General features: G+C 41.6%; 5 protein-coding genes across 5 annotated transcripts; 3 read left to right on the top strand and 2 right to left on the bottom strand.

Annotated features, from left to right (window-relative positions):
- Positions 1–56: 56 nt before the first annotated feature.
- BDB00DRAFT_103689 (uncharacterized protein) lies at positions 57–1085 on the top strand. The gene is made up of 4 exons (XM_053116065.1): positions 57–387; positions 498–583; positions 662–761; positions 848–1085. The coding sequence occupies exons 1-4, from the start codon at positions 142–144 to the stop codon at positions 878–880; spliced, it is 465 nt and encodes a 154-aa protein (XP_052982960.1). The 5' UTR covers positions 57–141; the 3' UTR covers positions 881–1085.
- BDB00DRAFT_808380 (uncharacterized protein) lies at positions 955–1799 on the top strand. Its single transcript, XM_053122407.1, has 2 exons — positions 955–1224; positions 1277–1799. The coding sequence occupies exons 1-2, from the start codon at positions 998–1000 to the stop codon at positions 1476–1478; spliced, it is 429 nt and encodes a 142-aa protein (XP_052982959.1). The 5' UTR covers positions 955–997; the 3' UTR covers positions 1479–1799.
- Positions 1641–3857, bottom strand: BDB00DRAFT_785430 (ras guanine nucleotide exchange factor domain-containing protein; the record flags this gene model as incomplete). Its single annotated transcript, XM_053120539.1, has 3 exons — positions 1641–2300; positions 2404–3566; positions 3704–3857. The coding sequence occupies 3 exons, from the start codon at positions 3855–3857 to the stop codon at positions 1641–1643; spliced, it is 1977 nt and encodes a 658-aa protein (XP_052982958.1).
- Positions 3858–5081: 1224 nt separating this feature from the next.
- BDB00DRAFT_808372 (uncharacterized protein) lies at positions 5082–7110 on the top strand. The gene is made up of 4 exons (XM_053122406.1): positions 5082–5852; positions 5942–6176; positions 6459–6541; positions 6654–7110. Exons 1-4 carry the CDS (start codon positions 5549–5551, stop codon positions 6752–6754), a joined length of 723 nt encoding a protein of 240 aa, XP_052982957.1. The 5' UTR covers positions 5082–5548; the 3' UTR covers positions 6755–7110.
- Positions 7111–8429: 1319 nt separating this feature from the next.
- On the bottom strand, positions 8430–10115 carry BDB00DRAFT_785428 (uncharacterized protein; the record flags this gene model as incomplete). Its single annotated transcript, XM_053120538.1, has 5 exons — positions 8430–9212; positions 9283–9294; positions 9365–9547; positions 9628–9710; positions 9890–10115. 5 exons carry the CDS (start codon positions 10113–10115, stop codon positions 8430–8432), a joined length of 1287 nt encoding a protein of 428 aa, XP_052982956.1.
- Between the last annotated feature and the right edge of the window lie 3634 nt (positions 10116–13749).

Genomic DNA, 13749 nt, shown 5'->3' with positions numbered 1-13749 from the left:
CTCTTTTTCTTTCCTCATAACATTTTCGTTTTCTTGCCATAACAACACTCGCACCAACTCCCTCCCTCACCCTCACACTAACACACGCTCTTTTTGGGTTTCCAGTCGTCTTTCTCTAAACAAAAACAAAAATATACTATAATGTCTACGAGTTCAGCATATACATTGCGCAATCCGCCCTTACCATCTGTAACAGTGTTGCCTGACAACCGTCTTGATAAAAAGAAGTCATCAATCAATCATAACAAAAATCTCAAGCGACTCGGCAATGTCGTCGAACTTATGGAGAAGAAAAAGTTTTGGGTCGAAGCTGCCGTACTAGATCGGTTGCATTACAAATACGTTAATGCTCATCGATTGTTCCCTCGATTTCGCGTTGTTGCTCAAGTAAGACAGATCCAAAGAAAGACTTGGTAGCAATAACCTTCGCTGGAACACAATTCGTATGAAGACAACTAATCATTCGATCTGTTGATTGTGATTTATTTTCTGAAAAGGCGCGTCAGCTGATTAAACGATTCAAATCTCTCAAGATCGATCAAGTAGTAACACAGTTCTATCTGACGTTTTGGAACGCGAAAACGTGAGTTCTTCAGAGCTTAACAAAGAGTATTCCGCGGCACTAATTAGTAAAAACCTACAAATGTATACAAACAAAAAGACTGGAAAAGTGTCAAGGGCCATGGAATTACATACCTACCAAAGAATTCGCCGAGTATACTATGCATCGAATTATTTCAGCAGTACTCGTTCTTGACAAGGTGAACAAGAGGACCTTTTAACTGTTTGAAGTGCATATTTACGGATGTAATGCTGCATCGAATATCTAATTTTATTACGCAAATAGTTACAGGCAATGTTGATGAAAGCTTACAAGTAAATAATAATATCCCAGTCGAAAAAAAACCAACAACAACAAATAATAACTAACATGCACTCTTCTTTTGTTACCAGCGAACAAACAAAAACATTACGAGTCGGACATTGGGGAGGATTAATGCTGGTCTATATGGGAATTTTGAGTCGACTCTATCGTATATCACATACGTGGGTGAACGAGTTGCAACAATGCTATGATTTGATCCAACCGTGGCATTTGACGTTTGCTTCTGGATACAAGGCTAAGGAACAGCATCTCAAACCAGATGTCGATCAAGTCTGTTTACCATCAACGTTTACCAAAGCACGTCAAGAATCATTAGAAAGTTGGAGTGGGCATACTCAGTAAGTGTTTTCATGTCTTAAAAAAATACTTTGCTAAGGTTAACGTTTCTAGGATACCCGGTATCATGCAATCATTGGTATCATTACCAGAACCCAAATCGAAGAAGAAACCAACATCCGATGCAAATCTATCACACCAAAACTCTTCTTCTTCTTTGGCAAGTTTAAATACAACAGCGGTGCCAGCGATGATGGGAGGGAACGGTGATGAAGATGATCTTTTTGATTTAGGAGAAGTGATTGAACGAGTGTAATGGAAGAATATGTATGTGTGTGTATATAATAAAGAAGAACGGGGCTGCTGAAAATGTGTGGCGTGATGTCAAGGATAAAAATATGTACAAAAGGGGTTGCGTGCAAGTAAACAGGTGTCTTTTGGTAAGTAGGTGCAGTTTTGTGAAGAAAATAGTACAGTATCAGCCTGTAATAGGCCGTTCGAGCAAAGTGACACTGTTGCGTTTGTACACTGGATTATAATCCAACGGATGCTGTGGTGATGATGGTTCAATGGCATCCTGCTGTTCTTTACGCCAAAAGTTAAAGTCTTTACGGAAGATGGATAAACTTGTAGGCTGTTGCTGTTGCTGTTGTTGTTGCTGCTGATGTTTGCGGGTGTTCAGATCTTCAAACGAAAAATGACGAGATAGTCGATCACGGCGGAGATGATTTGTGGCAGAAGGTAGCATCGGTACGTTGTTGCTGTTGCTATCAAAGACGGGTTTCTTGGACTGATGGTGCGAATGCTGATGATCTACACTCTTGCGCCCGAAAACCCAAAATTTGTTGTTTTGTTTATCTACATCGGAATCGTTGTCGTCTTCATCCGATTCCAGGCTGACCGGCCGACTCGACGATGCACTGCTGGTACTGCCACCACCGATTATGCTTCCTCCGCTATTATTGTTGCCACTGCTGCTACCTCCGACAAATGATAAAAAGCTCCCTGAACTGCTCCAAAGGTTGCCATCATAGGTAATTGCGTGGTCTGTTGCTGAACAGCTACGCATGACTTTGGGCGGCTCACGGAGCAAGCTTAGTTCGTCAACTGTTTTTTCACTGACCCAAGATCTGGTCAACTAAATACAATTCAAATAGGATATACTTGGCTCAGTATAGGAAGCCCCAACTCCATATACCATAATAGGGCAAAAAGCAGTTATTAAAGATGGATAAACTTACCAGATATTGGGTGACAAGACATTGCTGAACTTCCAAACTTTCATTTGCAAACGGCTTTCGTTGTTTCTTGTTTAAATCTTTGACGCAAAAGGGCGGTAGTGCAGAAGAGTAAGGCGGGTGCTTGTGCAGCTTGGTAAATAATGTCAGCAGATCGTCCAACTTTGCGACATTGCATGCTGCACTGCTACTTGTGAGATAGGTCACATCGTGCATGAACACGCCCAGAAATGGTACGACGGGCTCACGGAAAGTTTGTTGGACTACACGAGCCATTCGATCGCGATACCGTTCATAGTTGTTGTGCTCAGTCATGATTTCGTTGACGACGTCTAAGCGGGCCATGGATTTCTTGGGGACATAGGCCCAAGACCGTTTCAGGCGCTGAATGGGCGGGGTGCCCAAAGCAGAAATAATAGCTTTAAGCGTTTGAAAATTTTTCAGATCGTGGCACTTGATAGCTACTTTAATCCAAAAGTTGATCTGCTCAGCTCGGCCCGAGGCTTCCGACGGCGTGAGCACAGCATGCTCAATAACGCGTGTCAGATAGTTGAAAAAGTCAGTTGAGGCGGTGATGGCTGGATGGGGCGACTTGGGTGCATGGTGATTTAAAAGTGCGGACGGCTGTATGTTGCGGAAAATGGCAGAGTCGATCAGCGTCAGTTGGTACGCAACCAGTACAGGTGCGAAGGGCAACAGCGTCGTGAGGGTATGAGCGGTCATGTGGATATGTCGGACTCGGTTCAAGGCTTGCTTGACTTCAGCCGAATGCAGGTTGTGCCGTTCCAGATTCTCTAGTTTTTGCTGCAGCGATTTATAAATGATATGTAGTGGTGCTTGTGGTATTGATGGTCTATTTGTACTGGTTACTGTATCCGATAGAGAAGGCTGGACAGGTGCAAGGCAGGCTGGATCAACAGCGCCGCTGGCCATCAATATGAAATCGTCTTCTCGGTTGCTACTGCTGCTAGTAGTGTAAACACCGCTTGTTGACAGCGCTGCTGTTCCCAATGATGCTACTGCTGCAGATGGTGCTGATGATGACAAGAACGTTTTGACAGCGCTGATAGGGTTGACGAGAGGCGATGAGGGCAGTGCTACTGCTGAAGCGTTGGATGGTCGTCGTAATTGATGTGGCTTGGGTTTTAGTTCTTCATCTCCTTTATCTATACAGTACCACATTCAGGGGACCAGTGTCATAATTAAGATTAATACACGCACACACCATGGTGACTCGTATTTAAAGTATCCCGTATTGCCCCCCTTTTCCCCCTCAGGGTACGTGTACAATAGGTAATCTTACCTTCATCGCTGTTGTTGGTACTGTTGACATATATATCGGATGGTGTTGAAGTTATGATGGGTGTATTTGTATTTGTATATGTGTATGTATATGATGTAGTCGTACTCGTTTTATTTTTCTTTGGCACAATTACTGCAGCCGGCTTTTGTGCCATTTTTTTCCATACACCATTAGTTGCAGATCGAGCTGGAGGTGTTTGTATCGCTGTCGTCATCGTGGTCGTGGGCGTCAAGTCTCTAACGACACTGGGTTTAACGTTATTCGTAGTACTGTTGCTGTTATTGGATTGCTTGCGCTCGCTTATTGATAACGGCTTGGGAGGAACCGGAGGGGGCTGTACCGCAGGTCGTCGTTTATTCAAAATCGTCTGCGTGTTCTCTAAACACGTTTTTGCCATGGTAAAAAGCCCATCTTTATTATCGGAAAGCAGGGCATCTTTATTATGATTATGTAGAAAAGAAGCAAACCGAGGTAGGAGTAGTAGTGATTGTTGTTGTAGTTGACGATAATAGTAATAAGGACAAACAAATTAAGACATCATCTCATTATAGTCCACATCCCTATCTACTCTTAAACACAAAGAAACAAATTACAGCGAGACTACTTACATTGGTCAACGAACTTGATTTGATGAAGCTCGTATAGTGTTGCATCGAGTGCCTGCAGATACAGTTCATATGAGCTCTATGTGATGAAAATGCTTTATACGTTAGAGAAAGAGAATGTGTGATATGCATAAGCTGCCGTGCCTACCTTCAAATTCCCACTGCCGAGACAATCGGTTGCGTGATAAAATAGAGCCTGTATGTTGTCCATAAGGATATGCTCAAGGCATGTCAAAACGGAATCAAGGTAGGGATCGGCGAAATCGCGCTGCGACAAACGACAAGGATTGTTGGCGTTGTATGAAGGATAAAAGAAGGAAAGCAAAAGTGAGAAGAGAAAGAAAAAGAGAGGAGAAAAGAGAAAGAGAAAGAAAGAAATGAAAAGGCGGTTGAAAATGGAATGCAAGCATCAATCGACCCAGTATAGCAAGCCGTAGATAGTAAATATAGTAGCCCACATAACAAATTACATTAAGAGATTGTGTGTGTCTGGGTCCCACTCTCTAACCACCTCCTTACTACAAAGAGACCGTCTCTTATTTGGGATTGGCGAAACATATATGCAAAAATCATGCCGTGAAACCAAAACACATTGTCAGCAGTGAGACCAAGGGGAAAACAGCAGCAGATTCTGGTGGAACGGCCTCGTGAAACAGAGATTGAGAATAGGGAAGCTCCTGAGAAGGAATCATGGACTATACGGCATGATAAGCAAAACAAGACCTTCAATTCATGGTTGATGGGATGATCCCCGTTCTTCTTGCCTTCCTTGGACAGAAAAAGCAGCTTTGCACGTTACACAATTCGACTAGTAAATGCCGACAGTCATTAGTGCACTTGTCCAACCAAGCGTTCTTCAGAGAGAGAGAAAGGGGCTGTACCTTCTTGTGTCTTTGAAAACCACTTTTTACGTATCCTTTGGGCTCCTGAAACGCTTTAGGCACTTGTCTCTCTTTGTAACTCTGTCGCTCATTCTTCATCAGGTAAATTTCGCTACAGCTGAATTTATTCTTGCAATTACTTTTTTTTAACACAAGACAATGCAAGTTACAACCAGGAATTTAAACGCCTCAAACTGTCTTTGCAATAAACACAACCCAACAAACTCTCAAAATTGGACAAATCAACTAATTTCTTCAAGGCTACTACCAATACGACCAACGACCGGGAATTACAGAACTAAAAGACGCAGAACAACAACAATACTACTGCCAGCTTGTATTATCTTCTTCCCTCATCAATGATTATGTCCAATAATGATGCAATTCTTAATGATCACGCCATCCCACTTGACACATTGTCTATTATTTCAACTCTTGAAGCTGCTCCTGGTGGAAGAAGTAGTAATGGTGGTGGTGGTAGTGCTGGTGGAAGTGACAGTAGTAGTAGGAGTAGATACTCCTCAACATTGATGTCACCTACGACGACGACGACGACGACAAGGAGTTCCTATATTTCTCCCGCTTCCTCTTCTTCTACTACTGCTACTACCAGTACTTCTTTTGAGAGGTGTCCACTGCAAGTATTATCCGTCGATAAACGAGGCAAGTTACTTTCTATTTATGGATTCCGCTCTTCCTTTGTGAATGTTTTACATTAAAATAGAATACAACGAACATCACGATATTTTTAGCTGGTCAGCACGACTTTGTCGCTTCGTTAATACCGGAAGCCGATCCTCATGTCCAAGACATTATATCCATCGGTACTTCTAACACCTGTACCAACAACTACAACTACAACTGCATTGCTTCATCTGTCGCGCCTGACGTCGTATATTGCCATGCGTTTATGTATCAGGATACCGTGTTCATGTCACTGCCAGCAATGATGGTTCAAAATAAGGACCATAACGAGTTCTATGCTTGGTGAGTTGATTATATACATATATGAATACACATTTACAAAAGGACAGGATTTCCAAGAAGCAGGAAGCTTTTTTCCTCCACTATCTATATATGTACATACATGACTTTTAGTTGTATTTGTTCGATAGTAGGTTACAATCCTTTTGCGGAAGAAGTGGAGGAGGAAGCCGCCTCGTTTTGTATTACTGGCGTGTCTGTGATAGGGAAGAAAGGTTGAAAACATATTAAATAATGCATAAGTCTACTAACACTTTATTACCATTGTATATATCCGATAAGCAGCGTAAGCGAATTGATCGCAATCACTGAAACATTAGACTGTGAATATCTTGTTATTGCGGTGGAAAAGAATAGCAAAAGCTCAAGTATGTTTATACATGGATGAGTCCAAAGGGGGGAACATTGATGATCAAACGTATCAGAGTATCTAAACTTCTCACACTACGTGACACTTTGTTAATCTATGATGTCGTATAGGTATAGTGTTACGTGCATTGTTGTATACCGGGTTCCAACTTGTTGATCCACGTCTTTACAAGCAAAATCCGGTTTATGTCTTCGCTGGATACGAGATCTGAGCGAAACAGAAGAAAGTAAGCGGATCCTTAGAGAAAGTAGTGATGGTGAAGGGACGCTATCATCACGGGTTTTTCGACCAATCGATATCGTCGTATATGCTGGCTCTTTGCATTATCCGCCACACGTCACCGTCCCTGTACCGGTATAATAGTCAAAATTGACTGTTTCGTATGATTTGTCGTCCTATTTTCTCCTTAGTATACACTATCATCCAACCCCTTTCACCCTTCCTCCTTCTCCTCTCCCCTCAGGCCCCCTTATATTTGTATAGCGTAGGATTGTTTTTTTTGCTGACGCACAAAAGCACATCTATTGCAATTAAACAAAAGATATATACCCTTTTATCAAAGCTGACGACTTTATTATTTACCTCAAAGATTGCTTGATTAATTTGTTGATACCACGGGGGATTGACTGGGTGAATATAAAGTAACGATCTGCTAGCAGTGATCTTGTCAAACATAAACTAGATCCACATTTGTATATGAAGAACACCTAATTGGATGCTATATGAACGAAGCACCCTTATCCATGAAGTTTTCCATTGCATGACAGCTATAATATAGAACGAGTTTAGTACCACACACTTCATACAGCTATCGCTATACAGTTGTACCCCGATTTTTTGCAACCGAGGGTTTTCCGTTTTTTTTTTTTTTGCAAAAAGTGAGGATTTGCAAGTAACGGGGTAAACAATTCTGCTTCAAATAGACACTGGATAAGTCATCCTATAAACACTAGCCCATTGTTTATCTGTTAGAGATGATGTACGATACGTTCTGTGGGGATTTCACACAGCTCTAAATGTTACTACTTGCATATATAAGACCGTTCTTTTATTAAAGCTGTCTAGTGCAGTAACCGTATCATTTTATTCCTCGATAATACGCAACAGATGCTTCTTTCAGTTGATATTGAAAAAATTGAAGCTGTTTTTTACCCCGATAACGTGCAAATCGTATAAACTCATTTGCAAGTTGCAAATTTGCGAAACTACTAAGTTTTTTTTGCAGATATACGAGGAATTGCAAACCCAGGGGTTGCAAAAACCGTGCAACTGTAGTGCTTCTACTTTTCTTTAACAAGTGAAATAAAGAGTAACAGCAATTTTGAATAAGAATTGTATCATATACAAAGAAAAGAAAAGACACATAATGATGGGATGGGAAGAGAAAAAGATTATGTAAGAGGCGGTAATGGAAGAAACGAGGTTGTTGTCGTCGCGAACAAATGAGCAATGCTGGCAAAATAAGGGCATAAACATATCACTAGGAAGCCGCATCTGTTAAACGTGCAAGCAATAAGACATTGACTGTTGCTGTCCGTATCGTCATCATTGTCTTGTTTGTTGCTTGGTAGTACAACACTATATATTACTACGGTCGTGGTAGGTAAGGGGTTTTGTGTGTGTGTTGGGGTAAAAGGAGGAGAAGGGCAATGATGCAGATTGGCCGCAAGTTTATAGAGAAGTATACGTCTCCCACGTTCCTTCTTTCATCATCCCCTTCACCAGAGTATGTACGTATGATATAATATGTATAGGGAATGATATACTTGTTGCGTGTATAGGAAAGTGTGAGAGATAGAAAGAGTGATAGTAGGAGAACGGTAGGTTGAGTACGCGGATGGTGTTGATGATGCTGTAGTATTATATATACGTTGCAGCTGTTGTTATCAAGATGTGGGTGATGATCCAAACTTGGTCAGCGATTTACGACTGCTTTGAGATTCTTGGATAGAAGAGGGCCTGCTCTCCCCTCCAATATCATCATCAGTGTCCTCCTTCTCTGTGATCATGACGAATCGGCCGTTCATGTAGCGGTAATGATCATGCATGCCGATCGGTACTGCGCCCGTAGTTGTCTGCATTAAACTGTTACTGTTGCTATTGCTGTTATTGTTACTACTGTGATTCACACCAGACGATCCTAGATTACCGCTTGCAGCATAGCCAACAGTTCCTCCACCAGAAGTAACTGCATACGAAGGTGTGATGGCTGTGTCTGCAATATAATCATCGATACCGAGGTTGTAGAGATCGGTTTTTCGTCGGAACGTGGTGTCTTTATCTTGTGAGTCATGTTGACGGTGAATGTGCTGGCGTCCTCGGGATGTGGGATCGTCCGGATCCATTGAATCGTTTGGATTGGAGTTGCTGATGTTGTTGTGCTCTTTGTTCGTTTTACCAGTGGGGTTGGTTGTCACCCAGTGGATGGTGATGACGTTGATTGTGACATCGACAGTACAACATGTCAAACATAACACACCACGTTCGCGACCATTCATGACGACCAATGTCAGAATGTTGGCAAATGAGATGAGTAAACACACGGTGGAAGCAGCAAGTGTACGTAAGGCGACTTCGTGTAATCGTGAGCTTTTCCAATCCATTTGTACACTTCGCCCAATCTTCATCAAAGGTCGAACGAACAATACGGTGAAATACAGGTTGAAGATCTAGCAATAGTGTAATGTGTTATGTCGAATTAGCGTCGCATATTTATTTGTTGTGCAGATCTATACTTACGAAATCATACACCTACAATAATAGACACCTAGATCAGCAAATAGTCATTGTTGAGTTGAAGGAAGCTAACAAGAAAGCTTACCAAGAGAGGAATACTGGCTTGTGGCTGCAAACCAATAATACAAATGCCACTTTCTTCAATCTCTGCAATGTGGAAGATAATCAAAAGCGCGGCGATGCCGATGTATGGACACAGTAGCAACATATGGACTCTGTACGACTTTGTCTTCCAGCGCGATTGTCTGACTGACGATACAACCCACACCTTTTCAATCAACCTGTAGTATGTTGTTGTGCTCTCGATTAGCTTCTAATACATGTTGGCTTGATTTTCTTTATCTGTACTTGCCACATATAAATGATGATTTTTGTAGCAGAATAGAAAATATCGCACGCCATTTCGGAGAGGAAGCAAGAAAGGTAATTGCCTATATAGCGTGAGAGAAATGGTATGTGTCAAAAGATGAAACAAAATTAAGAAATATGCAGCATGCAGCTCCTTCATTTCCATGCTCGGAGTAGCTCCCTGCCGCCACCCTGCCCCTACTCTTCCGTGCGCATTCGCAGGCTTCCATCCCCTTTTGGCCCAAAGCAGTAGAGCATTTACCATTGTTGGTAGTGACAAAAAGCATGCCAGCACAGGTGAATCCCCATGAAATGATGTAAAGAATTAAGACGAGCCAGCGCGAATAGGTGAGGTATTTGAACTGCACATTGAACGTTTTGATGCCGAATAACATTGACATGGCGCCGACGGAAAGAAGCGAAACGATTTTCGACGCCAGCTCACCACCATCGGGCTGTGTGGATGGCTCGAAATAGTGGTTGTCCATTGCTGCTATTGAAAGTCGATGACGCCTTTTTTCTTATCCGTCTGTTGTTGCCGTCTCGTTGATGCTATTGTTACGGTCGTTGGTATGCTTTTTTGTTGTGCAGTTGGAGTGGTTAAAGAAAGATTGGAACTTGTGGGAAGGTTGACCCGCGCTTCAGAAAATAGCAAGTAAAGAAGTGGAAAAGATCAAAGACACAACGAACAGACAGAAAGCGAAAAGAGAAAGAGAAAGAAGAAAAAGAAAAGGGCGTGTGCGTGGTAGAGCGAGTTATAGGCAACGACCAAGAAAAAAAAAGGGAAGTCTCTTTTTCTTTGTGTTCAGTCTTTAATTGCATGGTGTGGTGGGGCTTTGTACGATTACACAAGGTACCAACCATCATCCTTGTTGAACCATATTCAGAAAACCTGTTCCTAGTCCCCCCCTCCTTCTCTCTCTCTCCTGGTTAGCCGACCTGAACTACGTGGGTGGCTGACTGTCTTTCCATCCTCTGGCACACAACGGCCTAAAACGTCAATGATCGGCATATACTATGACCTCGCTAATAGTAGCCATGATTACACATCTTACTTTTTGCGATATGTGCGTACATCTTGTTCTCATTCTTCTTTCTCCCGTATTCAGCAGCAATATCTCTCCTGAAAGCTTACTAGTACCTTGGCACATACGTAGTCATTTAGGGCCAACAACAGTGGATAACAAGGTTTTTGTTCTGTATTCTCGGAAGCGCGATCTTCCATCCATCAGTGGCCAAAAAGAGTGTTCGGGCCTGTTTTCTTTTGGTTTTTGTTGACCCGCTGGGTTATTTTTCAATAGCGAAACGTGACACAGCAGCTCGAGATTCATCTCGTTTCCTTTTATGGGGCCTACAGATTGTAAAGTGATAGGTCCATGCCCCATGGCCACAGGACGGATCGGCATATTTGGGATCACACAAACAGAATTATTTTGATCACTACCATCCATCCAGAAGCCATATGGATACTCGAAGCCTCCTTAGAACACAATCACCACTATGTTTGAGCAAGTGCTGTTGGAATTGTTTCCCTCGAGTAAAATTTCGTTCAGTGCAACCACACTACGGTCTCTCACTACCTTGAAGAAGCAATGAATACTCTTTTCCTCTTGCTTGCTGTATAACTGCTGCTGTTCTTCACCTCCCTATTACTTTTTATCTGCCTTCCGTGGTTATATTGGATTAAATTCTCTTTCAGCCATTATTTTTCTTTGGCTTCTTTTCAATTCGGTATGGACAAATTTGAGCAAAAGACAATTTTTAGAGACTTGGCATGTTGACTACTCTATTTAGTGTCTGTAACACCATTTCTTTTGACTGAATGATCATCACCGTACATAACGCTGATGAGACGGCGAGAGTTCCTGACGAGCACAACTCTCGATCACTGTGTGTATTTGCTTTAGTAATAAGCGCACAGCGTTGCTAACTTCTATATTTGCATCTTTTCGTCTTTTTTGGCAGGAAGTGGTTCGCGGTAAATCAAATTGGGAGCAAAGGGGCTTCTTCACCTTGTCGTATCTGGTCATGATACAAGTTTACGAAGATTTTATATGACTATCACTAGTCGGGCTCTCTGTAACTTTCCTATAGGATGTAGCGAGTAGAACCACATAGCAGTAGCAACAAGTCAGAGGGCTCATTATTCCTCTGTCTCGCTTTTTAAAATACCATTATGAAATACTAAAGGTCTCTTCTTTTCATTTGGCACCACCTTCTAATCTCGGTAAAGTCGTGCCGTATTAATATGCATTTTCTATAGTATCCAACCCGTCAACACCTGCATTTTAGTCAATAAGAGCGAAATGTGCGGAGAAAAAAAAGGCCAGAAAAAACGTGGCGCTGGTGATCGTAATGATAATGCGACAGGAATAAAAGAGAGGACTTTTGGAGTATACAGCTTGCTGGAACATCCTATCTGCGCTACAATTTGGAATCAATTGCAGCAAGCAATAACATGCCGACAGTACGGTGATCTGTTTTTAATTGCATTTTCTTGATGAATAACTAGAGAGTAAATCTTTTATATTAAGGACACACAGTATATTGCAAGAACGTGATGCCTGAGTGTTTGTAGACCTAAACCGCTCACATCATCCGTGCATAGCTTGATCAGTATAGTTGCTACCAGTCAAATTTGATAATAAATTTTGCTGTCTTCAGCTTCCAACGAAGCTTTATTATCTTGATCAACTCTGTTGCCCAATTTGAAAATTCTTATACCTCGCTATTATTTTACTGAGGACAAAAAAAAGGGCACTTTACAATGAGGTCTCAGAACATAAGAATCCGTGCTGTCATACGTCTGCATCTTGATAGAGAAGTGTCAATTTTCTCTATCTCGTCGACAGATACAGGCTTTTCTGAAGACAAGAAAAATGATCACAGTTAGAATATATTTGCTGCTAGCCAAATATTATGATGGTTGGCCTCAATGCTTCCAGGCGAGAAAGAGCAATACGTATGCAGCACTATACCGATATCCACTGTAAACAATGAACAAGCAGGCCAAAACCTATGACCTACATCTTTGGAACATAATCATCGACAAATGTTATGTATCCTTTTACAATATCATCAATGTAGATACCTGTCAAACAACAAGGAAAAAGTATCACAAGTAGAATGCATTTGCTTGCTTTTATAAACCACATAGTATGATAAGTGACGTCAGTACTTACAAAGGAGAAATGAAGTATGTAATACGATGTACAGCACAGCATTATCTTTGAGAGATATTGTACTGACAATCATACGACGTGTACTCGGATATCGCGACAAAACCCCGTCGACAAGATCGGAACTGCATTATAGAACGCTTACTAAGCTAACCCGTCATTGTTCAAAGAAGGGAGTCAGTGAAAAACATCATTCCTTTTTACTAACATTCATCAGGTGAAGTCTTCTGAAAAATATGAGCGCTATTAGGTTAAAAATTATGTGTTATTATGGAAGACTAAATGGACCGGCACTTATGGGCATGTATGAATGCTATTGTAAATGCTGTACCGTCACTTCCCGCTATACATTCGTACAGTAATAATGCTGTACGATACACAGGTTGGCCGACGACCCCAAGCGCTAGTAAAAGATACAGCATTTGTTCAATAAAAGAGCATGTTTACGAAAGAATATATCTTTTCCCTTTTACTGTACATTTCTGTGATTTCCTCTAATAATATCTTATTATTGTGTATATCCAACTCTATATTCTATCAAAAAGAAGGATAACGGGTAATACCGCTGTAATTACAAAGGACGCATCAACCGAGAAGAGTTATTCGATGGATTATACTTTTCCTTAAGACACGATATACATACTGTTTACAACGGCTCAAAGCTCGGCCGCGGAGAGGCAGGGAAAACGGACGAAGGAGAGCACGGCACGAAGGAGATGCTTGAAAACCAAGGCACTAAGTGACATGTTCGTACAACTTGCGAAGAAATATTCAGACAAGCGGCGCGAACTGCGAGCATTTAGATTTATAACGAAGGGTGAATCTTATTATTGAATATAACAGGCATGATATAACTCATACTGCTCTCTTTAGGATCCTCTTGTTCTTGGACGATAATGGACTATCTCGGTCGGAGGCATTGTATGCCGTATCACAAGAACAC

The sequence above is a fragment of the Zychaea mexicana genome (genome assembly GCF_025766255.1).
Source record: "Zychaea mexicana strain RSA 1403 chromosome Unknown BDB00scaffold_13, whole genome shotgun sequence".
In the NCBI taxonomy this organism is placed as follows: Eukaryota; Fungi; Mucoromycota; class Mucoromycetes; order Mucorales; family Lichtheimiaceae; genus Zychaea; species Zychaea mexicana.
Note: the sequence above shows the minus strand (reverse complement) of the source record. Positions and strands in the feature narration are given on the sequence as shown.

Bases quoted from the DNA above. Each gene is read 5' to 3' on its own strand.
- BDB00DRAFT_808372 (XM_053122406.1), top strand. From the start codon at position 5,549: ATGATTATGTCCAATAATGATGCAATTCTTAATGATCACGCCATCCCA. The intron at 5,853-5,941 runs GCAAGTTACTTT...CGATATTTTTAG, and splicing joins ATTATCCGTCGATAAACGAG to CTGGTCAGCACGACTTTGTC. The intron at 6,542-6,653 runs GTATGTTTATAC...GATGTCGTATAG, and splicing joins AAAGAATAGCAAAAGCTCAA to GTATAGTGTTACGTGCATTG.
- BDB00DRAFT_103689 (XM_053116065.1), top strand. From the start codon at position 142: ATGTCTACGAGTTCAGCATATACATTGCGCAATCCGCCCTTACCATCT. The intron at 584-661 runs GTGAGTTCTTCA...ACAAACAAAAAG, and splicing joins ACGTTTTGGAACGCGAAAAC to ACTGGAAAAGTGTCAAGGGC. The intron at 762-847 runs GTGAACAAGAGG...TTACGCAAATAG, and splicing joins CAGTACTCGTTCTTGACAAG to TTACAGGCAATGTTGATGAA.
- BDB00DRAFT_808380 (XM_053122407.1), top strand. From the start codon at position 998: ATGCTGGTCTATATGGGAATTTTGAGTCGACTCTATCGTATATCACAT. The intron at 1,225-1,276 runs GTAAGTGTTTTC...TAACGTTTCTAG, and splicing joins AGTTGGAGTGGGCATACTCA to GATACCCGGTATCATGCAAT.